Genomic DNA, 20,953 nt, shown 5'->3' with positions numbered 1-20,953 from the left:
TTCACATAGAGGTTGTACGTGAAAAAAAAATCTTTTACTTTTATAGTAAATATCTATCTCAATAATTTTAATATAAAAAATATATTTTTTATTTAATAATAGAATTATTTCATGTATTTATCAAGTTATAATTTTAAATACTTATTAAAATGAATTAATTTATTATCGATAATTCATATTGTAATGGATGATAACTTATGAAGAATAATGATATTGGGAACAAGTGTTGGTAATGCTCAATCCCACATAGTATTGGAAACACTATTGGGAATTATATTTAAGGCTTGTATTTTGCACTTCCTTGTTGAGTGAAAGAGGACAAGGGGGACTCTCGCGTGCCGCCGCCGCCGCCGTCTCGTCTCGGGTCGCGGTCGCGGTCGCGGTCGTGGTAATACGTGTCTTCGACACGTACGCGCGGATACTATCTTTTTAGAGAAAATTCTTAAGAAACAAAATTTTTTTAACTATTCTTTTGACCGTTGCGATTTTATTTTCAACGTTGCGATTCTATAAATCGCATTGCGATTCTCTCAGTCGCATTGCGATTCTCTCAGTCGCATTGCGATTTTCTTCTAAATCGCGTTGCGAACTTGGAAGCTCGCGTTGCGATTTTCTTTTGACCGTTGCGATTTTCTTTTTAACGTTGCGATTTTCTAAATCGCGTTGCGATTTTGATATCGCGTTGCGATTTTATTGGTCATTTTGGTAAATCCAAAAAAAGTTGATTAAAATCGTATATTATAAGGTATTTTTGGTCACTGAGGCGATTTTCTCTTATATATTTTATCCGACGTTTATTAACTAAAAAAATCATTTTTAATATAATAGAAAAAAGAAATCTGAAAATCATGAGATGGGACGATAGAGAGCAATCTTAATCCGGGTGTCCACTTCATTACAACATAAGCACACGTTCATCAAACAAGTGTTAAATTCAGTAAGACTCCTGCTTCACTGCCCACCACGCTTTCCCTTTCCCTTAATTCCAATTTCCAAATCAAAACCAATCCACTCTCTCACTTTCATTTCCCGATTTAGATCACCGACAACTGCTTCAAGTTGGGGATCATCAAAATTCCTGGCAAAAAGAGTGGTGGTTGAATTGTTTGTCTACTGTCCTTGAAGCAAACGGGACCGGTAGGAGTTGTGAAAGATGAGGCGGAGAGGATTAGATTTAAGGAGGCCGGTGCGGAGGAGGCTTTCCAATGTGGTGTGGTGGATAATGTGCGGGATTGTGGTGTTAGTCTTCTTCATATTGATTTTGACCAAGGAGGCTCAGATTGATTCTAGACCCTCTCTTTCTAAGGTAAAGATCTACTCTCTTTTGTCATTTATTTTGGGTAATTTGTGGACCTATTTGAACAGATTTCTATTCTGGGTACCGTTTAAATTAGATGATTAAGGTGAATTTTAGCGTCTTATAATTGGAACCATTGGTTATCTCTTGCGCTGTACTGCAGTTTCTCACGTTACTTTGAAGTGTCTCAATTTTCAGAGGTTTATATATTACAGCATTCCAAATGTTTCATCGGGACATTCTTTGTCAGGAATAATTGTGTAGAATCTGTTCTTTGTTTGATGCATTACTTTGTATGGATCGACTTAGCTAAAATGGTGTCGGTTTAATAGCTAAATGGTTCTGGTCATGTGAGTGTTAGTTTTTGGCCAGCAGGATAACAAAAACTCTTTTTCACGTCAATTATCATCTATTCATGCTTAATTGCTAAAGCAGGTCATTCAGATATACTCACTTTTCATCCATATAATTCTCACGTATCACTTGTCTGTGTTGGTATTCCTTGTTTGCAGAGACCTTATCATTATGACAGAATTTTGGAAGGCCTAAACATCACCGATGAAATGTTAAGCCCCAACTCCGTCACAAGGCAACTTACCGACCAAATTTCTATTGCAAAGGCACTTGTTGTGATAGCAAAAGAAAGCAACAATCTCCAATATGCTTGGGAATTAAGTGCCCAGATCCGTAATTCACAGACCCTTCTGTCAAATGCTGCGACTAGGCGAACTCCTTTGATAGTTGGAGAATCAGAGACTGCAGTTCGTGATATGGCACTTTTGCTATACCAGGCCCAGCAACTCCACTATGATAGTGCAACGATGATTATGAGATTGAAAGCCAAAATCCAAGCTCTTGAAGAACAGATGAGTTCAGTGAGTGAGAAAAGTTCAAAATATGGGCAAATAGCCGCTGAAGAAGTCCCCAAAACTCTATACTGTCTCGGTGTTCGGTTGACTACTGAATATTTTGGAAACCCAAATTTACAAAGGAAACTGAAGGAAAGAAAGCAATTGGATGCAAAACTTAGAGATAACAGTCTGTATCATTTCTGTGTCTTCTCTGATAACATCCTTGCCAGTTCTGTGGTGGTTAACTCAACAGCTTTAAATTACAAAAATCCTTATGAGGTTGTCTTTCATCTTGTAACCGATGAAATAAACTATGCTGCAATGAAGGCTTGGTTTGCCATGAACAGTTTCTGGGGAGCGACGGTTGAGGTTCAGAAGTTTGATGACTTCAAGTGGCTGAATGCTTCTTATGTTCCAGTTCTTAAGCAGCTCCAAGATGCTGAGACTCAGAGTTACTATTTTTCTGGGCATAATGATGGCCGGATTCCAATCAAGTTCCAAAATCCTAAGTACCTATCAATGCTTAACCATTTGCGGTTTTACATTCCTGAAGTTTTCCCAGCTCTGAAGAAGGTGGTATTTCTCGATGATGACATTGTGGTTCAGAAGGATTTGTCTGGTCTATTTTCCATTGATTTGAATGGCAATGTCAACGGAGCAGTTGAGACATGCATGGAGACATTTCACAGATACCATAAATATCTAAATTACTCTCACCCTCTTATAAGAGCTCATTTTGATCCCGATGCATGTGGTTGGGCATTTGGGATGAATGTTTTCGATTTGGTTGAGTGGAGGAAGAGGAACGTGACTGGCATCTACCACTATTGGCAAGAAAGGAATGTGGACAGGACATTATGGAAACTTGGGACACTGCCACCCGGATTGCTGACATTCTATGGATTGACGGAGGCATTGGACCCGTCGTGGCATGTTCTGGGGTTGGGCTATACAAATGTCGATCCCAAGCTGCTAGAGAAAGGGGTTGTGCTACACTTCAATGGGAATTCAAAGCCATGGTTGAAAATTGGGATAGAGAAATACAAGCCCCTCTGGGAGAAGTATGTTGATTATACACATCCTCTATTGCAGCAGTGCAATTTTTATTGATAAATTGCCATCGAGTATTCCACGACCAGAGTTCACTGCCTTGGAAGCTTCTAATTTTGAGGTGAAGTATGCTTGTACTATTCTAAAAGAGGTCAGGCATTGCTGGTAGCTGTAACATGGTATTTAATTCATTTCAACTAGCTCCTTGTAGTATAAGATTGTTCATTCATATCAATCAATTATTTAAACGTCCTTCATGAGAAGAAAAAGAATTGATCTATTATCAGTTAATCAGCCCATAGGCTCATAGCATCATTATTGCACACACACGGTCGCGCATACACACACATATATGTGCATATGTCTGATCTGATATGATGTACTAATTATAACGAATGCCTGATAAAATCAGTCTCGATTTTCCTAGATTTATACATAATGCTTCACACTCTCCTCTGATCTCCAAATCCGACCATCATATTGGCCTGGAAATAGCTATCTTGCCTCCTAAATTTTACTCTTTCTTCTCCCTTTGGATTAATCAAAAGAAACTCCAAACTTGGCATCTGCTATATGCTTTGTCTTGTCTAACAGGACAGGGACAGTTACTTAAAAGATGATGTAAAGGTGAAAGTGTAGAGACAAAACAGAAGACACAGGTCTGAATTGTTATTGTTGAATTTAGTTGACTAATGAATCTAAACAGCGGCAATCTTTGCCTGTATTACCAACAAATCTGTCTTGTACTTCATGAAAATTGAGAAGTTAGTCCAGTTATAGTTAAACACTTGATTAATAATTTCTACTAATTCCTTACATATAAATTGTTGAATGGTTTATATTTACTTAATTGTTTCTTAGTTCACTTGAGTATGTTGGAACTTTGAAGTTTACTATTTTGGGCGAAAACCGCTATGTAAATTAAAGCTTTAAACACAGATACGCTATGTAAGAGTGTGTGTGTGTGTATATATATATATATCTTCTTGCTTTCTTATTAATGCATTCCATAATACCCTATTTTCACAATACAATCATCACTGCCATGGAAGCTTTGATCATAATATTCCTTGTCTCCATTTCTTATCTTCTAAAGCACATTTTCAACTCCATCTATCTTTCAACAAAGCACTCTCCGAACCTTCCTCCAGGTCCCGTTCCTTTCCCAGTCATCGGTAACTGGCTGTTGTTTCGAAAATCTTTCAATGATCTTCACCCTGTAATTTGATTTCTTTATGCAAAGTTCGGTCCCATTATCACCAAAGTACATCTTTGTCGCCCATCGCTTTCTCACTCACTAAGCCTTAGTTAAAGAAGGTGCTAGCTTCGCCAGTCGTCCACTCACTTTCGATGGCTCAAACCAAAACCATATCACCACCGCTTTCTACGGCAGCAAATGGCATTTGCTCCGACGAAACCTCACAAAAACATACTTGCATGCACGACGGTGGGCAATGGAAAGGCTCATATGCAGCCTTAGGCTTCAATCCGGAAGTGAACCGGAGCATTTCCAATTCTCAATGTTTAGCTTGCTAGTTGTAATGTGATTTGGAGACGAGTTCGACGATAAAAAAATAAGGGAAATCCAGGATGTCGTGGAACGATTGTTGTCGAAGTTTAGCAGAGTTAGCATGGTTTATGCAACTTGGATTTGACCGAGGTTGACGAAGTTTGTGTTCCGTAAACTCTAGGATGAAACCTTTGAAGTGGGACAACAACAAAAGGCATTGTTCATGCCATTGATAAAACAACGAATTAAGTTAAAGGAATCCCAAGATGATAAATTTGGCTCTTCATATATTGACAAATTGTTGGATATACATCTACAGGACGACGAGAACCGGAAGCTTGACAATGACGAACTCACCGGTTTATGTTCAGAGTTCCTCAACGGTGGAACTCACGCTACAACCTCGACACTACAATGGATGATGGCGAATCTGGAGAAACATCAACACATTCAAGAGAAATTATTCATGGAGATCAAAAGGGTATTAAAAGACGGTTCAAAACTGGTGAACGAAGAAGAATTGCAGAAGATTCCATATCTTAAAGCTGTAATCTTAGAAAGTTTGAGGAAACATACATTAGGTACTTTTCTGACGCCACATTTATCTACGGGGGACATCGATTTTAATGGCTCTAAATTGCCCAGAAACATGATGGTTTATTTCATGACCGACGACATGACTATGGACCCCAAGGTGTGGGATGATCCCACCATTTTCAGACCGGAGAGATTTGTAACTAGCCATGAAAATGGTGACGTGATTAATTTTATAACTGAGAAAAGGGAGATTAAAATGATGCCGTTTGGTGCGGGAAGAAGAAGCTGCCCGGGACATGCAACGGCGATGCTGCATTTGGAGTATTTTGTGGCGAATTTGGTTTGGTGTTTGGAGTGGAAGAAAGTTGACGGGGAAGACATTGATATCGAACCAAAGCAAGAGTTCGTAATGACCATGAAGAATCCATTGAAAACAATTTTACTGCCTAGATTCTAAAACTCGATTTCAGTAATATAAATAAATGCTGTTTTCTTTTGAAGATTCAAGTTCGAATAACTACGTCTGGTAACTGCGTCTACAGACTATATATATATATATTGTAATTATAAATATCGTAACCGGTTTTATCATCCAAAATAAGAACACAGAGCCATGGATGGTTCTTGTGGAAAAATCAATGCACTCAGAGTTATAACACCCTTTACAACTATCAAGAACAATGCTTTTTCCGAAAATCTTCGGATAGCAGACCTTTAACCAGTTCTTGCAGCCTCCCGGCACCGGGGCCTGGTGCGAACACAGAATCATTTCCACGTACGGAACACATGTTGGCTCCACCCTCTGAGCTCCCAACACACCAAGCTCCAAGTGCAAAACGATCGCTGCGGCCCAAAGGCTCTTTATCGATTTTATCCAAGACTGGATCGTTCTTATGGAACTTCCGGGCGAAGGGTGCGTTGCTTTTCACCATTTTGTCGAAGTCCTCCATTGACAAGGATTTTGAATGTTGCTTCGGAGGAGTGTCCCAAGCAATGAAATGGAGGTCACGGCTGAGAAATAAGCAGGCGAAACACAACCATCCTTATCGGTCCATGACTATAGAACAACATTCGAGACTTCAAGATAACACAGTCAGTGACATAAATCAAAGTGGCAACGAGAAAGCAATCGGCCAATGGTTCGAGAAACTATTACGGCAACGGTGTGCTCAGAAAAGAAACAATAAAGAACAAAAACCAACCTGTATACAACTTGAAAGATGTGGGCAGTGATCGGCGTTGAGTGGTCCAAGCAATGTCAGACTTCTTAGACAAGTAAAGGCCTGGATCAACAGCAAAAGCACGTAAACACACGTTGAAAGCGGGTGACATTAAGGCATAAGGAAAGGAATATTTCAAGAATAGCATCTACGCTAGTTCTTATAGCTTCCCAACCAGCAATCTGTGTATGCTCAATGAAATTAAGATCTCTCGACAAAATGGAGAAGACATGCTGCAAATCTGCACAACTAAAACACGAATCAGATATTCTTCGGCAAGCATGCTAGAAAGAGCACAAACATTTTAGCTCAAGAGGGTCACAAGCATGTAACTCTGTTCGAATGCTGTCAAGAACTTAGTAATTCCGATAAGATTAGGTGGTAGCAAGCATGGAATCGTTCTCTAAACCCTTATACTATAAAAGAAGCCCTAACAGATATGACAATAACAAGGAACAGCCCTGATCATGAAATGATAAAAGAGCCAAAGTCTTAGCACTAACCATCTTGAGTCACAAGGGGATAATCAGAGGCACTCAGGTTTAGAAACCAATCCCACTCCAAGCTCTCCTTCAAAAGAATTGCAATTGCTTGAAGGGTACAGGCTATCATAGTAGGACCTTTGTATGTTACCAAGTTCGATTGCGACATCACAAGCACATTCTCAACTTCACGAAAAGTCGGATCATTCTTTGCCATATTACTAAATTCCAGCCTTTCTCGCGGCGGAGCCTCGAGATCCAAATGCCGAACATACTGATTCCTGGGGTGATACACTGCCTGCAAGGTCTTCGTCATTCTATTACTATCTCCCTTCGTCCCCGAAATAAGATACGCTAGCCTAGCTGGTTCCATGTTTGAATATCCACTCGTGTTGATCGATTTCTTTAAATCTGATTCTACAAAGTACCCAGTAGACTCCTCTGCTCTAGCAAAGGAAATAATGTCAAACGACAACTCATCTCCACCGTTAGGAGCGTTGTACAACCAAAAAATGGCAGAGACAAACAATGTAACCGATACCAATAAGCTTGCAAGAAATGGGATAATCCATTTTCTATCGCTAAACATCCTTCCCGAATGCGAATTGACATTTTTCCTCACGAGTTTCCTATATAGCTTTCTCATTTTGGGTAACAGAAAACCAAAATCCCCGGCCTTTAGATTAAGCTGAAGAACTCCAAGGAAGGTGAAATACTTACATTCGACTTGATTTGACCATATATAATATATGTTTAATTTTTATTAGATAAAATAAAGAAATAAATATTATATCAATTATCTCTAAATATATAAAGATTAATCGTATTATTATTCTCGGATCGAATTATAAATACAATAAAGCATAATAGACCACATTTGATAAATTTGGAAAATGAGATGCATTAACAATGGTTTCCTAGTGGAAAATGCAAGCACAAGTAGACTTCACTAAAATGACAACAAACTCGAATTCATATAAACTTCTAGGGGACTCATAAGCCACAATCTCGATAACCGGTAGCCTTTATTCTCTAATTGATTCAAAGTTCCATAGCCAATATGCATGTCAAGGACGTGCACCACCACGGCCTCCCGGGATCGGCACCTTGTAACCAGGGTTCGGAGCGAACGTGTCGTCGCCGCCCGGAATCTGGCTATTTCCACCGCTTGTGCTGCCACTGTGACCGCCACTGCTGGTGGTGTGTGGATGGTGATGTTTGAAAACAGGTGGCAGCAGCACTCGTCCGAAGCCCGGAATGAGCACGCTGCGGTCGTGTTTCAGAAACTCGGGGTGCTTCATTTGATCGTCGTTCGTCGGCATGTCTCGAGCAGCGATCGCTTGCCCGGGAATCACGTGTTAAAAATGATAAAATAATTTATGCTAATTTAAAATTAATTATTATTTTACATAGTTGAATTAATTTGATAATAATAATAATAATAATTTAATGGTCAAAACCCCAAGCAAGGACACTAATCCTGCAGACTTTAACCTATACAAATCCTCTTACTTACAACCCCTATCCTAGTGTATATCTTACCTCTCAATCTGAGCTTGACAGTCTCTTTGACGCGAGCAACAATCTCTACTGCAATGCTCTCCCGATTCCTAAACGATCTGCCATTCATCTCTCTCCATATCAGCGAGATGGAGTTATTCCAAGCCAACTTTAAAACCATCGATATAAGGGATCTTCTCTTCAAACCGCCGCATGCCCATGCAAGCTCCGAGCTCCAACTCATCATCCCTCTATTCGACTGACATAACAGCAAAACGCTCCCCTAAACTTGCTTAGAAAATTCACACTAGAAGAATAGGTGATCTCATGTCTCCAAGTATTTCTTACACAAAACGCAAAGGTCATCTACATGCATCTCGAACTCAAAAGCATTCATTAGGTGGGAAGTCAGTCAAGCACAATCATCCACGCAATAACTGAATTCCTAGGAATGTGTCTCGGATGCCAAAGTAACCTATTCCAATGGACTTCACCCAAATTTGGCCTTATTTCCTCCCAAACATGGATAACCGAAGAGAAAGAGTCCCCAAGCAATACCTCAATAGACGCCGCTTGCTCTCTGACACGCAATAGACTCTTCCAAGTCCAACTACATCCCCGGGACACATCAACCTGCTAAAAAGAACAATCCCTTATCACACAAGCAATCTAAACAGACATCTTTCAAGGCAGAATTAAGCTCCAAATGCATCAGATAAAGGCAGTGATCGAAAGGAGTAGGAGCAAGGAACTCTACTCTAGCTCAAGGAGAACAGGCCATCCAAATAGTAGAAGCAACAACCCTATCAAGTTTCCTAGCAAGTTAGTTTCCCTCTTGACGATTAGACCAAGTAAAGGTAGGTCTTATAAACACGAGATAAACATCAATTATTTTCTTTTAATTATAGTATTTTTATGGGTGAGTAAAACTTAATCTAATTTTTAAAAAATTAGAAAAAAATCGAAATTCAAATTAATGACAATGACATTAGATGGAAGGATGTGGCAGCGGTCAGCTTTCATCCTAATGTGGTTACGTTTGGCCTAATAACCAATTGCCACAAATCAAACAATAAAAGCTTCAACTTCTCATCTTCCAACGAATTTCTAATAAAATTGAATCCAATTTAATATTAATTATTTAGTTTTTTAATTAATCACTTATATTCAATCTATTGGCCGACTAATCCAGATCGGGTATTACAGAGATGAGTGTGACCCTCCCAACTCAATTTGTTTCGTTCGTAAATGTCAAGTTTCAACTCTCCCAACCCAATTTATTTCGTTCGTAAATGTCAAGTTTCGACTCTCCCAACCCAATTTAATCACTTATTTTGTTTTAATTGGAAGGGTTTCGGTCAAGTATATCATATAAAATTGACTAACCCTATTCTCATATATAATGGGGTAAGGGGGAGGTAGGGTAGTAGGCTGCCCCCAACGCCAGGTTGAGAGCAGCTTCCGTGGAAGACCCCCGGCAATCAGAATTATGAATTGCCCACCGTGGGACTCGATCCTACGACCACAAGGTTAAGAGCCTTTCGCTCTTCAAGTATATCATATCAATATTATAATTAATATTTTAACAGTTGATATGAAAATAAAAAGTGTAACAAATATTTCTTTTTAAAAATTCTAATGATTGTGTAAGGATTTTTCTCAAATTAGGTCATAGAATAAGTCCTAATAAAATATCGTTTATTTATATATTTATATAAAGACTAAAAAACAATAAGATAAAGTACATTATTAATCATTAAATTAAGAAAAATATTTTGAAAGTTATAAAATAATAATTAAAATTCTGATTCTATTTCATAATCACTGTATCATCAGTTGTTATTAAAACCATCAAAAGAAAGGAAATTGCAAGTTACATTAATATATAATATCTCAGATAATTTTCTAATTATAACTATAATTAGTATTTTATTTTAAAATATTTTATCATTTTTAATTTATAAAGCTAAACCTTTTATACTTTTCCCTTTGTTGTATATTTGATAGGATTCACTCAACTGATACATAAAATGATAATTAAATATTATTTAATTATCACCCTAGAAAAGGTATTTATATTTAATGCTTTTATTGGAGCTAAACTAATACAGTATATTGTAATTAATTAAAGTGCAATTATACCTTTTAGTATTTTATCTCATCATAATTTCGGAGTTAAATGTTTTTGGACGAGAGTAATATTAGGATATATGGCCCTCTGAAAAATTCTTGTGTTATATTTTTCTTTTTTTGCACGAATTAATTGATCTTCGTAAGATTTAAGTTTAAACATTATAAATATCAAAAGTATAAATATTTAAAGTCGAAAGATTAAGAGTTATCGTTAAATACTTACTGAGAAAATTAATTAAAATTTCCCTACTTATTAAGATATTTTTTTTGTATACTATTCAAAGGACATACCAAAATCCATCAAATCTTTTACCCAGAAAATTTACAAGTTTTTTCCATCGTTTTCTCGGAATTCCTGCTGTTTTTGAGTACCGGGTTTTTGAAATTAACTTGAAGTTTATATTTTTCTAAGCTGTTTCTTCGCTTTTATCCGAACAGAGTCGGCTTTGCGTTTTGCATGACCTGGAAAGAGTTGAATCAGACAACATCGTCAAGTACCAACGAAGACTTGGTCGAAAACAGAGATTTTTTGTTTGTTTATTTATTCATCTTCGTTCTGATTTCTCGTCAGACGAAGATTTGATTTTTTTTATCTCTTACCAAATCTCGACCTGTTTTTCTACCCTTTCGTCCTCCTCTGTTCTCTGTGTTTCTCTTCAGAGTCATGAGATTCGACGCCGGGTTAACTCGGTCGAACCTCGACTGCTTTCTCCATTGCACAGCACCAACAGTCAAATCACGATTCCTTCCCAAGGTTAGCGAAAAGAAAGAGGAAAAAAAACATTTTTTTGATTATGGGTTCATGGCTTCATGCTCTGTTCTTGTGATTAATATTTCAATGTTTTATTTTGCAGAGTGAAATTAGGAAGCTTAATCGTTTATGGAACCACCGGGAGAAAGAAAATGTGGAGTATTTCACATTATCTGATCTTTGGAATTGTTACGGCGAATGGAGTGCGTATGGAGCAGGAGTTCCGATCACGTTGAACGACTACGAAGCCTTAGTTCAATATTACGTCCCGTATCTCTCCGCCGTGCAAATCTTCACCAGCAGTTCTCCGGTCAACGGCTTAAGGTAAATCGATGTTTTTTCTCAGCTGAAGTTAATGGCGTGTGAATTGTTTGATCGATGACTTGTTCAGGGAAGAGACGGATTCCTTCAGCGACGAGAGCAGCGACGAGAGCGACACCGACAAGTTATTGCGGTGGGACGGATGCTCGTCGGAGGACGGCGGTTCCGAGCAAGATAGCAGGTTGGGTTTCCTTTACTTTCAGTATTTCGAGAGATCAACTCCTTATGGAAGGGTGCCGCTCATGGATAAGGTAATAAGGAAAACAATTAGGGTAAACTACATATTTAGTACTCAAACTATCAGTTTTATTCCTTTTTAGTATCTAAACTTTTAATTTTTTCAAAATCATACCTAGCGATTAGTTTTTGTTTCATTTTAATACCGTTTCGTTAAAAAACTTAATGCATCTTGTACCTAAACTATCATTTTTATCCATTTTAGTATATAAACTTTAAAAAAATAAAACTTAATGTTAAATTTTGAACAGGGTTACTAAAACGAAACAAAAACTTTAGGTATGAGTAAAAAAACCTAAATTTAGGTATGGGTTTGAAAAGAATTGAAAGTTTAAGTATTAAAACGGATCAAAACAATAGTTTAGGTACTAAACGCATAATTTATCTAAAAAACCTGGTTCTTGAATTTTTTTTGGAATTATTGTCTTTCAACTCCAAATTCTCTCCTGTTGCAGATTAATGGATTATGTGGAAGATTCCCAGGTTTGATGTCATTGAGGAGCGTTGATCTTTCTCCAGCAAGTTGGATGGCAGTTGCTTGGTCTCTTTCTTTCTCTGCCTACCATCAAATTTCTGCAAAAATTGAGCAACTTTCATGAAATCTCAATCTCGTCATCGTTTTGATAATATCATTAGGTACCCAATTTATCACATTCCCATGGGGAGGACCATAAAGGATTTGTCCACATGCTTCCTTACTTACCACACTCTATCATCTTCACTCCAAGGTCTCATTTTCAATCTTTTTCTTTCAAGCTTTTGTTGATAGTGGTTTGGTTTGGCTGATGAATGTTATTCCGGAAGCAGATACGGAGGGTGCCGGTGATGACGGCATCTCGCTTCCGCCGTTCGGGCTGGCCACATACAAGATGCAGGGGGGCGTGTGGGTGTCGGGCAATGCCGGACGCGACCGAGAGAAGCTGGGGTCGCTTTTGAGCGCGGCGGATTCGTGGCTAAAGCAACTTGGGGTCCGACACCATGACTTCGACTACTTCAGGGGGATTCGACATGGCTAATGTTGTTGTTATTGCTCCCTCATTTCCAGTTCTTGGAATTTTGAGCTCCTCCTCCTCCTCCTCCTCCTCCTCCTCCTCCTCCTTCTTCTGAGTTAAATAGGTACTTGAGCTTATGAGAATATTGGTTGGCACTTGTTTTATCGTAAAGAATGGATGTTGTCCAGCAAGTTTGTTGATTGAAGGTGAAGTTAATACCTAAACTTGAATTTTTTCAAAATCATAGGAGTTTAGTTTTTGTTTTATTTTAACAACTCGTCATTGAAAACTTAACGCTTTTAGTACTTAAACTTTTAAATTTAATGTTAAATTTTGAACGGGATATTAAATGAAACAAAAACTAAAGTTTAAGTATGATTTTGAAAAAATAAAAATTTAAGTACTAAAACAGATCAAAATTGATGGATTAAATACTAACAATAAAGTTTCCCGAGTAAAGAAAAAAAGAGGATTATAGCTTTCGTTCACGTCACTCAATGCTCGTTAATGGCCTCCCCAACTACGTTGAATTAGCACTAATGACATGTTCCTTCCTCTTTTTCATAACACTTTTCTTTTCAACTTCATGCATCTAGGAATGAAATACGAAGTTGATTGATTTGGAACTGTTGATACTATTTTAGACTCGAATAAATGTAGTTTATAAGGGGTGTTCGAATCATCTATATTGATATGATTAATGTTCGTAGATAAATGGATCACTATTACAATAGCATAAGGGTAACTTTTGCCCTTGTAATAAACTCAATTATCACTTTAGCTCCTATCGTATTTTAGCATTAATTTAACTCTTGAAGTTGTTCAATTGCTTCATTTTATACCCTACATTGCTCAATTGCATCATTATATACCCTACCTATAACTTAAAACCCTAAATTATAAACACTAAACCATAACCTATAACATCTAAACCACGTACCCTAGACTTAACTTAAGGTTTATGATTTAGGGTTTTAAGTTAATGATAGGATATAAAATGATACAATAATTAAATAATTTTGAGAGTTAAATTGATGAGAAAATTCGATAAGGACTAAATATATACGACAACAAACCACATAAACCCTAAATATATCTATTTTAGACCCATTAGTATAATTTTGAGAGTTAAATTTATTAATAGATTGATTTGAATTAAAATATTATAAAATATTATCATAAAAATAAATTTTCATTTTAACTTATTATTATATATATTGATAAAATTTGTTAATTTTATTAAAAATAAAAAAATATCCTTAATTATAATGAAGATATATAATCATAAACGTAAATTAAGTATATAATTAAGATAATTTGTAATAATCATTAAGACAAAAACTAATCGCTAATGATCATATAAAGACCATACAAGGAAAGATTAAAAACTTAATAAAAAAACTTGAATAAAAATATATACAAATAGATTTGATCACATCGATAAACGAACTACAAAACAAGATCAAACTACTGAAAAAATCATCAACAAATCGCAAATCAAACTCGAGTAACGTGAAAAGCTACACATGAACATAAATCAGGCATCTGAATCCAATCCGATGGTTCAAAATAGGGAAGATCAACGAGATAACATATAAATAGGAATTGACCGAGGGGACGAGTGTGGTAGTCGCCTCCCTGAAAATTTAAAATTACTATATATATTTTAGATTTTTTCTATGTATTTTCTATTAAAAATTTATTTCGGCCTCTTGGAATTTTAAAAGTTCAACTTCGTCCCCTAAAATAAAATCTTACGTCCATCCCTGCAGATAAACACCATCATCATCAGTCGTGACGATTTCAAATCGACCCTTAAAAGAGATACATGAGATCAATAGCCAAATGACAAAAAAAAAACGTTCCATAAAGATAAATAAAAACGGATTATACAGATAGACTTATCTAAAATTAAAAAAATATATAATATAAAAAAAATAAAAGAATAATAAAAAATATCGACGATCGACAACTAACATCCAAATTGATTCCCGTCGCCTATCAACAAAAACAATTTATTACATTTATGATAATACAATTCAGGCTTTGATTATTATTTAAATCATCTTATAATTGATGAATAGCCTCTCTAATCCATTCCTATACATGGGTTTAAGCAATGACCCCACTGGCCACTGTGCCTTGTGCACAACATTTGCATGCTTGGCGGCGGCAGCAATGATAAAGCTTTTAAATAAGGTGGTGGGTTTGATTACCTATTTCATCTAAGTTTAATACGATTCTAGTGGTTGTTGATAAATTTACCAAGTACAGTCACTTTATATCCCTTTCTCATCCATATACTGCTGTGGAAGTGGCTCGAAAATTTCTAGATAACATTTATCGACTTCATGGTCAGCCTCAAATTGCAATATCAGACAGAGACAAAATATTTACAAGTTTGTTTTGGAAAGAGTTTCTAAAACAATTGGGGACATCTACCCTATTCAGTACTGCCTTCCATCCGGAAACAGATGGCCAAACGGAAAGAGTTAATCAGTGCTTGGAGCAGTACCTACGCAGTCTATGTTTTTTGAAGCCAAAAGAATTGGCGAGGTGGCTACCTCAGGCAGAGTGGTGGTACAACACCAATTTCTACACTGCTATTGGCACAATACCATTTCAAGCACTATATGGCTATGAAGCCCCATTATTACAACAACAGACTACTACTCCAGTACAAACAGTTCATGAGATCATGCAACACAGAACATAATTGAATAGAATTTTAAAGGAGAATTTATTGCTAGCTCAGAATCGAATGAAACAGAAATCAGATAAACATCGTACTGAATGAGAATTCCATGTGGGAGATGATGTTTACCTGAAATTACAACCGTATAGACAAACTTCATTGGCCCTGAGAAAGAACTTGAAGCTTTCTGCCAGATATTTTGGTCCTTACAAAATCATTGAAAAAATTGGTTTAGTTGTTTACAGACTTCGATTACCTCCACATTCCAAAATTCACCCAGTTTTTCATGTGAGTTTATTAAAGAAAAAGATTGGGTCGAATATGCTTACCTCTCTCGATCCTCCAGAGGTAGGGGATGATGGACAATTGAAAATTTATCCAGCTATTGTTCTTGACAAACGGAGTGTGAAGCGTCAAAATCGACCGGTGAATCAGTTGCTTATTCAGTGGTCGAATTTGTCACCGGAGAATGCAACTTGGGAGGATTATTCCGCCTTGAAATCTCAATTTCTTGATTTCGATCCTTGGGGTCAAGGATCTGCTGTTGGGGAGGGTAATGTCATGGTTGGGACGGAGAAATCGAAAATAGAAAAGGAATTGGAAGTGAGTACGATGAAATTAGGGCTAAAAGATGTGGAAATTAAAGAATTGGGGATTAAAGAACCGGTTGAAAGAATGTGCAGTCAAAACGACACATGACTTAGCGTTGAGGAAATGGGCTTAGAGCAAGCTGACCCACTGAATTAACTAAGGCTGATCTGGTGGTAAGCAAATCCAATGCAGTTGGAGGAAGTAACGGAAATGGTACAATGTACAGCATAAAATAGAATGGAGTGTACTGGAAAATCTTGAAAAAATATCTAATGAAAATTCTGAATTTCTTTTCCTTCTTCTTCTAAATTCTTAATCCTTTCTGACCTAAACATAACAATTTGATCACATCAATAAACGAACTACAAAACAAGATCAAACTACTAAAAAAATCATCAACAAATCACAAATCACAAATCAAACTCGAGTAACGTGAAAAGCTACACATGAACATAAATCAGGCATCCAAATCCAATCTGATGGTTCAAAATAGGGAAGATCAACGAGATAACATATAAATAGGAATTGACCGAGGGGACGAGTGTGGTAGTCTCCTCCCTGAAAATTTAAAATTACTATATATTTTAGATTTTTTCTATGTATTTTCTATTAAAAATTTATTTCGGCCTCTTGGAATTTTAAAAGTTCAACTTCGTCCCCTAAAATAAAATCTTACGTCCGTCCCTGCAGATAAATACCATCATCATCAGTCGTGACGATTTCAAATCGACCCTTAAAAGAGATACATGAGATCAATAGCCAAATGACAAAAAAAACGTTCCATAAAGACAAATGAAAACGGATTATACAGATAGACTTATCTAAAATTAAAAAAATATATAATATAAAAAAATAAAAGAATAATAAAAAGTATCGACGATCGACAATTAACATCCAAATTGATTCCCGTCGCCTATCAACAAAAACAATTTATTACATTTATGATAATACAATTCAGACTTTGATTATTATTTAAATCATCTTATAATTGATGAATAGCCTCTCTAATCCATTCCTATACATGGGTTTAAGCAATGACCCCACTGGCCACTGTGCCTTGTGCACAACATTTGCATGCTTGGCGGCGGCAGCAATGATAAAGCTTTTAAATAAGGTGGTGGGTTTGATTACCTATTTCTTTGACTCTCTCCAACCCCTTCTTGTTTATTTTGTACTTTCTCCCCTCCACTTTATTCCTCAATAACCCACAGTGCTTAAGGTTTCCGTTCTTGTCCTTTGTTGTTTCATAAGGAATGACACGTGGCATTTCTTCTCCAAATTAGACTACAATTGCTTAAACCCTGTAATCTTTACGATTAAACAGCGACACATGCCAAGTGTACTGGTGGAAACAGTTTCTTTCTTTTTTTTTGGGTAAATTATGTATTTAATACTTAAACTATCAATTTTGATTTAGTACTTACTTTAAATTGTTTTCAAAATCATACCTAATATTTAGTTTTTATTTCATTTTTAGCACTATGTTAAAAATTTAACGTTAAGTTTTGAAATAAATTAAAAGTTTAAGTTCTAAAACGGATAAAAACTGATAGTATTAAAATGAAACAAAAAACTAAATAGTAGATACAATTTTAAAAAAATTAAAAATATAAGTACTAAAACGGACAAAAAAATAATAGTTTACTTACTGGCCAAATTTACCCCCTTTTTTCTCCAGAGACTTGAACTGTCTGCACTCTGCACCCACTTTCATCACTTTTCAAACCCACTCCTCCTAACTATTAACACCCAAAACCACCAATCAATCATCCATTCATGAACCAATTCCCCCATAGCTAATCATCATGAACCAGAAGCTCAAGGTTTAGTTTTCACTTTCAGTGCTTGTTTCTCTCTCTGTCTCAACACATTAAAGGATTATCTACATATACTTCTCGAAGCATGTTTGACATCTTTTTCGGCTGGAGGAAAGCTTCAAAATGGTAATGGTCTTTAGGGAAAAAGAAGGAAGAAGAAGCTTACTGGATACGGTGTTTTATTGGTTTTTTTGCATTTGCAGTAAAAAGCTTATCAAGCGTGTTCAGTGTCGCTTGAAGCTCTTGAAGAACAAGAGGTTTACGATTGTGAAGCAGCTCAGGGAGGATCTTGCTCAGCTCATTAAACTTGGCCATGAAGAAGCTGCTTTTAATCGGGTAAAGGAGACTAGATTTGTTAATTCTAGTTATTCGCCTCTGTTTTTGAGTGTTGATTTTGAACACTTCCGTTTTCAGGCTGAGCAGCTTCTTAATGATGAGGATCTAATGGCAGTCTATGATATGTTGGATCAGTTCTGTGAATTTATCAACATTCAATTGACTTATATTCGGAGATACAAGTACTTTTTCCCTCTTAACAACGCTTTTCCTTTTCACAATCGATTCATGTTTCTGATCTGACTATGAACAATTATGGTGTTTTAGGGACTGCCCTGATGACATCAATGAAGCAGTTTCTAGCCTTATATTCGCCTCTGCAAGATGTGCCGAACTTCCCGAGCTCACCGAGATTCGGAAGCTCTTCAGGGAGCGTTACGGGCATCGGTTTGCGACGGCGGCTGTTGAATTGCTTCCTGGGAATCTGGTGAACCGTGAGGTTGCACATTTGGTATCCTAATTGTTGATTTTTCTTGCTTTTTATCATCCATTGATTATTGATGCAAAAACATTTGATACATTCCGGCTGTAGATACAAGAGAAGCTGTCCGTAAAGTCGGTTTCCGATGATTCGAAGTTCCGATTGATAGATGAAATAACTCGAGATTACTGCTTACAGCCTGAAATTTTGGCACTTGAATACTTCTCCGGTCTGCAACGCCAGGTAACTAGTTTTTGATGAAGTCCTACATGCTAATGTGACCATTAGTGAAACAAAGAATTCCCCAAATGCAGGGTTCAGATGGGAGTGAAATGGAAGGCAAATCCATACAAGTTGATCCATTGCAATTTCAACCGACAGCTTATTGTCCGAATGATCGAGGCCGGAACATCGACCGGAAAGCAACATCTTCCTCGGAAAGCATGCCTCGGTTCTCCGAGGAAGTAGTTGTCTATCTTGATGACATAGAAGAGTTACACTCTTCCATGAGAAAAGAAGCAGATTGCCAGGACCAGAGACTATTCAAGTTCAAGTCACTCAGCCTGCCTACAAGAGCAGTGGTTGGCGGCACGGACGGTGACGGCAAAATGGATAATGAGAAGCCGAAGCTGTCGAACAAATCAAGGCGGAGGTCGTTCTGCATTGAACGTTCAAGCATGAAGGACATCGATCACGAGATTTATTACGAGAATCACAAGCATAAATCTCATCACGGCAGAAAGCTCCACAACAAGGAAACACTAGCAGAAACTAAAGAAGCAACTTATGTTCTGAAGAGGCCTAAACAACCTCGCCAAATTGTTAAAAACTCAGGGCAGTTTCCGGTTTGTGTTGTGGAAGAAACTCCGGATGACAAGTTTTGCCATTGCCGGAATCCGAAGAGAAGAAACTACGACAATGGTCCGAGGATGCAAAAGGAAACCGTGGGTGGTTCCGAGACGAGAAAAGGAACGGCCGGTCCATATTTGAGGGCCGCAACAATGTCGCAAGAAAGGCCGAGAGAGGTACACAGGCACAGCGGCGCTCGGTCGAATTCATTATCCGTTCACAACGCTAACCATGTCCATCCGAAGCTGCCGGAGTATGAAGACATAGCAGCCAAATTCATGGCTCTCAAGAAGGAGAAGGAGCTTCTGCTACATAAGCATTGATGAACAGTAGCTTAAAGATTCTATGGTATTTTTTTTTCTCATGTTATATCATACGGAGAATTTGTCAATTTTATATTTTTAAGTTTTATTGCGTTAAAACAAGAGCTCCAATGTTGAAGCTTGATACTGAAAAGTAGGAACAAATTCAGAGTTAATAAAATTTAAAGTTCAGTTATGTGATTAGTATTTAAATTATTAGTTTTCGGTCCGTTTTAGTACTTAAACTTTTAATTTTTTCAAAATCATATCTAAAATTTAGTTTTGTTTCATTTTAGTATCCTTGTTCAAAATTTCATGTTAAGTTTTGAAAAAAATTGAAAGTTAAAGTACTAAAACAGACAAAAACTGATAGTTTAGGTAATATACGTGTTAATTTTTTAACCATGGGTATTAAAATAAAACAAAAACTAAACATTATATATGATTTTAAATAATTGAAAGTTTAGGTATTAAATTGGATTAAAACTAATACTTTAGATATTATATGTGTAATTTACCCTAAATTTAATTTTAATTTATCTGTAAAATGATTTTTTTTTATTTTTATAATCAAAATGAATATATATATATATATATATATATATATATATATGAAAATGCATAAAATACTACTGAATCCTAAGACTGATGTTATTCATAAAATAATTAGGATTAAATTAATAAGTTATTTGACTTTAATTAATTAGCATTAAAATAATTTTTTTTTATTTTTTAATGAAAGTCTTTCAATGAAGATTCAATTGGATCTTCTCCACGTGTTGTATTCACATCAAATGAAGATAAGATAATGGGTCCATCTTAAGTTTGAAGTTTAAGATTTAGAGTTTAAGTCATTCTCTTTAAATATAATTCGGTATCTGTTTAAATATAACTCTTAATCTTTTAACATTAAACGCTTACACTCTTTGCATCTATGGTGTTCAAACTCGGGTTTTTAAGAATAACAATAAATCATTTACTACGGAGACCACTTAATTCATGCACGAAAAAATTAGGTGAATAAAAAAAAATACTAATGTGATTCCTACATGGTGGGAACT

At 36.5% G+C, this 20,953-nt stretch overlaps 6 protein-coding genes across 6 annotated transcripts; 4 read left to right on the top strand and 2 right to left on the bottom strand.

Annotated features, from left to right (window-relative positions):
• The first annotated feature begins 928 nt into the window (after window positions 1-928).
• LOC120216122 (probable galacturonosyltransferase 10) lies at window positions 929-3,458 on the top strand. Its single transcript, XM_039213635.1, has 2 exons — window positions 929-1,306; window positions 1,810-3,458. Exons 1-2 carry the CDS (start codon window positions 1,154-1,156, stop codon window positions 3,256-3,258), a joined length of 1,602 nt encoding a protein of 533 aa, XP_039069566.1. The 5' UTR covers window positions 929-1,153; the 3' UTR covers window positions 3,259-3,458.
• Window positions 3,459-4,548: 1,090 nt separating this feature from the next.
• On the top strand, window positions 4,549-5,702 carry LOC120215839 (cytochrome P450 89A2-like). The gene is made up of 2 exons (XM_039213385.1): window positions 4,549-4,692; window positions 4,890-5,702. The coding sequence occupies exons 1-2, from the start codon at window positions 4,549-4,551 to the stop codon at window positions 5,700-5,702; spliced, it is 957 nt and encodes a 318-aa protein (XP_039069316.1).
• Window positions 5,703-5,890: 188 nt separating this feature from the next.
• On the bottom strand, window positions 5,891-6,252 carry LOC120215720 (beta-glucuronosyltransferase GlcAT14A-like). Its single transcript, XM_039213314.1, has one exon. The coding sequence runs from the start codon at window positions 6,193-6,195 to the stop codon at window positions 5,917-5,919; it is 279 nt and encodes a 92-aa protein (XP_039069245.1). The 5' UTR covers window positions 6,196-6,252; the 3' UTR covers window positions 5,891-5,916.
• Window positions 6,251-7,593, bottom strand: LOC120215838 (beta-glucuronosyltransferase GlcAT14B-like). The gene is made up of 4 exons (XM_039213384.1): window positions 6,969-7,593; window positions 6,618-6,706; window positions 6,448-6,528; window positions 6,251-6,394 (listed from the first exon to the last, which is right to left on the bottom strand). The coding sequence occupies exons 1-4, from the start codon at window positions 7,591-7,593 to the stop codon at window positions 6,251-6,253; spliced, it is 939 nt and encodes a 312-aa protein (XP_039069315.1).
• A 3,444-nt stretch (window positions 7,594-11,037) lies between these two features.
• LOC120215862 lies at window positions 11,038-12,964 on the top strand. Its single transcript, XM_039213397.1, has 6 exons — window positions 11,038-11,334; window positions 11,435-11,655; window positions 11,723-11,903; window positions 12,345-12,430; window positions 12,526-12,617; window positions 12,697-12,964. The coding sequence occupies exons 1-6, from the start codon at window positions 11,245-11,247 to the stop codon at window positions 12,903-12,905; spliced, it is 879 nt and encodes a 292-aa protein (XP_039069328.1). The 5' UTR covers window positions 11,038-11,244; the 3' UTR covers window positions 12,906-12,964.
• A 5,464-nt stretch (window positions 12,965-18,428) lies between these two features.
• Window positions 18,429-19,913, top strand: LOC120215837. Its single transcript, XM_039213382.1, has 4 exons — window positions 18,429-18,502; window positions 18,588-18,759; window positions 18,853-18,984; window positions 19,056-19,913. Exons 1-4 carry the CDS (start codon window positions 18,429-18,431, stop codon window positions 19,911-19,913), a joined length of 1,236 nt encoding a protein of 411 aa, XP_039069313.1.
• The last annotated feature ends 1,040 nt before the right edge of the window (window positions 19,914-20,953 follow it).

The sequence above is a fragment of the Hibiscus syriacus genome, unplaced genomic scaffold (assembly GCF_006381635.1).
Source record: "Hibiscus syriacus cultivar Baekdansim isolate YM2019G1 unplaced genomic scaffold, ASM638163v2 tig00110156_pilon, whole genome shotgun sequence".
NCBI classification, from domain to species: Eukaryota; Viridiplantae; Streptophyta; class Magnoliopsida; order Malvales; family Malvaceae; genus Hibiscus; species Hibiscus syriacus.
This window is presented reverse-complemented; position numbering and strand designations above follow the sequence as displayed.

Excerpts from the sequence above, each read along its gene's own strand:
- LOC120216122 (XM_039213635.1), top strand. The coding sequence starts at position 1,154 with ATGAGGCGGAGAGGATTAGATTTAAGGAGGCCGGTGCGGAGGAGGCTT. Across the intron at positions 1,307-1,809 it reads CTAGACCCTCTCTTTCTAAG|AGACCTTATCATTATGACAG; the intron begins GTAAAGATCTAC and ends CCTTGTTTGCAG.
- LOC120215839 (XM_039213385.1), top strand. The coding sequence starts at position 4,549 with ATGGCTCAAACCAAAACCATATCACCACCGCTTTCTACGGCAGCAAAT. Across the intron at positions 4,693-4,889 it reads CCTTAGGCTTCAATCCGGAA|GATGAAACCTTTGAAGTGGG; the intron begins GTGAACCGGAGC and ends CGTAAACTCTAG.
- LOC120215720 (XM_039213314.1), bottom strand. The coding sequence starts at position 6,195 with ATGGAGGACTTCGACAAAATGGTGAAAAGCAACGCACCCTTCGCCCGG.
- LOC120215838 (XM_039213384.1), bottom strand. The coding sequence starts at position 7,593 with ATGAGAAAGCTATATAGGAAACTCGTGAGGAAAAATGTCAATTCGCAT. Across the intron at positions 6,529-6,617 it reads GGGAAGCTATAAGAACTAGC|GCCTTTACTTGTCTAAGAAG; the intron begins GTAGATGCTATT and ends CTGTTGATCCAG. Across the intron at positions 6,395-6,447 it reads ATCTTTCAAGTTGTATACAG|TTTCTCGAACCATTGGCCGA; the intron begins GTTGGTTTTTGT and ends TTGCCGTAATAG.
- LOC120215862 (XM_039213397.1), top strand. The coding sequence starts at position 11,245 with ATGAGATTCGACGCCGGGTTAACTCGGTCGAACCTCGACTGCTTTCTC. Across the intron at positions 11,656-11,722 it reads TCTCCGGTCAACGGCTTAAG|GGAAGAGACGGATTCCTTCA; the intron begins GTAAATCGATGT and ends TGACTTGTTCAG. Across the intron at positions 12,618-12,696 it reads TCTATCATCTTCACTCCAAG|ATACGGAGGGTGCCGGTGAT; the intron begins GTCTCATTTTCA and ends TTCCGGAAGCAG.
- LOC120215837 (XM_039213382.1), top strand. The coding sequence starts at position 18,429 with ATGGCAGTCTATGATATGTTGGATCAGTTCTGTGAATTTATCAACATT. Across the intron at positions 18,503-18,587 it reads ACTTATATTCGGAGATACAA|GGACTGCCCTGATGACATCA; the intron begins GTACTTTTTCCC and ends ATGGTGTTTTAG. Across the intron at positions 18,760-18,852 it reads GGAATCTGGTGAACCGTGAG|ATACAAGAGAAGCTGTCCGT; the intron begins GTTGCACATTTG and ends TTCCGGCTGTAG.